Source organism: Myotis brandtii, unplaced genomic scaffold, assembly GCF_000412655.1.
Source record: "Myotis brandtii unplaced genomic scaffold, ASM41265v1 scaffold207, whole genome shotgun sequence".
NCBI lineage: Eukaryota > Metazoa > Chordata > Mammalia > Chiroptera > Vespertilionidae > Myotis > Myotis brandtii.
In genome coordinates, this window is record NW_005357736.1 from 165,779 (window position 1) to 166,345 (window position 567).

The 567-nt window shown below is 69.8% G+C and overlaps 1 protein-coding gene across 1 annotated transcript in view; it reads right to left on the reverse strand.

Moving 5' to 3' along the window:
* COL7A1 (collagen, type VII, alpha 1) overlaps nucleotides 1-567 on the reverse strand; it is a 48,956-nt gene that overhangs the window by 24,131 nt on the left and 24,258 nt on the right. The window contains 3 exon segments of the mRNA XM_014538979.1: nucleotides 45-89; nucleotides 234-269; nucleotides 356-391. Of these exon segments, the coding sequence (XP_014394465.1) occupies nucleotides 45-89; nucleotides 234-269; nucleotides 356-391 (117 nt within the window).

A 567-nucleotide genomic window follows, 5' to 3' on the forward strand; every position in this document is an offset into this window, starting at 1 on the left:
CTGGACGGCTCCTCCCAGCCACACCCGCACACGCCTCCACTCACCTTCAGCCCCGACGGCCCCTGCGGCCCCGCGGGGCCAGCGAGACCCTAGAGAGAGAGGTGTCGAGGGCAGGGGTCAGGGGTCAGAGCCACCCACCTAGGCTCAGGGATGAACACAGACAAGGTCTGGCTCCTCCGTGGGGCCTGACCCCCCCGTACCCCCCCTGCTGGGCAGTGCCGCCTGTCACTCACCGGGGCCCCGGGTGGTCCAGGGTCTCCGTGGCCACCCTGTGGGAGAGAGGGTCCGAGGAGGCCGTGCTGCCCACTGTGGGGGCTGGGCAGGAGGGGAGGAGGGGAGGATCCTGGGTACTCACCGCTGGGCCAGGGGTCCCCCGTGGACCTTGCAGACCCTGGAGAGAGAAGGGGCTGCTGAGCCTCGATCCGGGCCTCACCTGGCACGTCCATGCCTCCACCCCCAGCACAGGTCACCCCATCCGTGCCCACGGCTGCTCCTCACGGACAGCACATACGGGCCTGTGCGTGCACGTGCACAGATAACCCCCCCCCCACACACACACACACATCC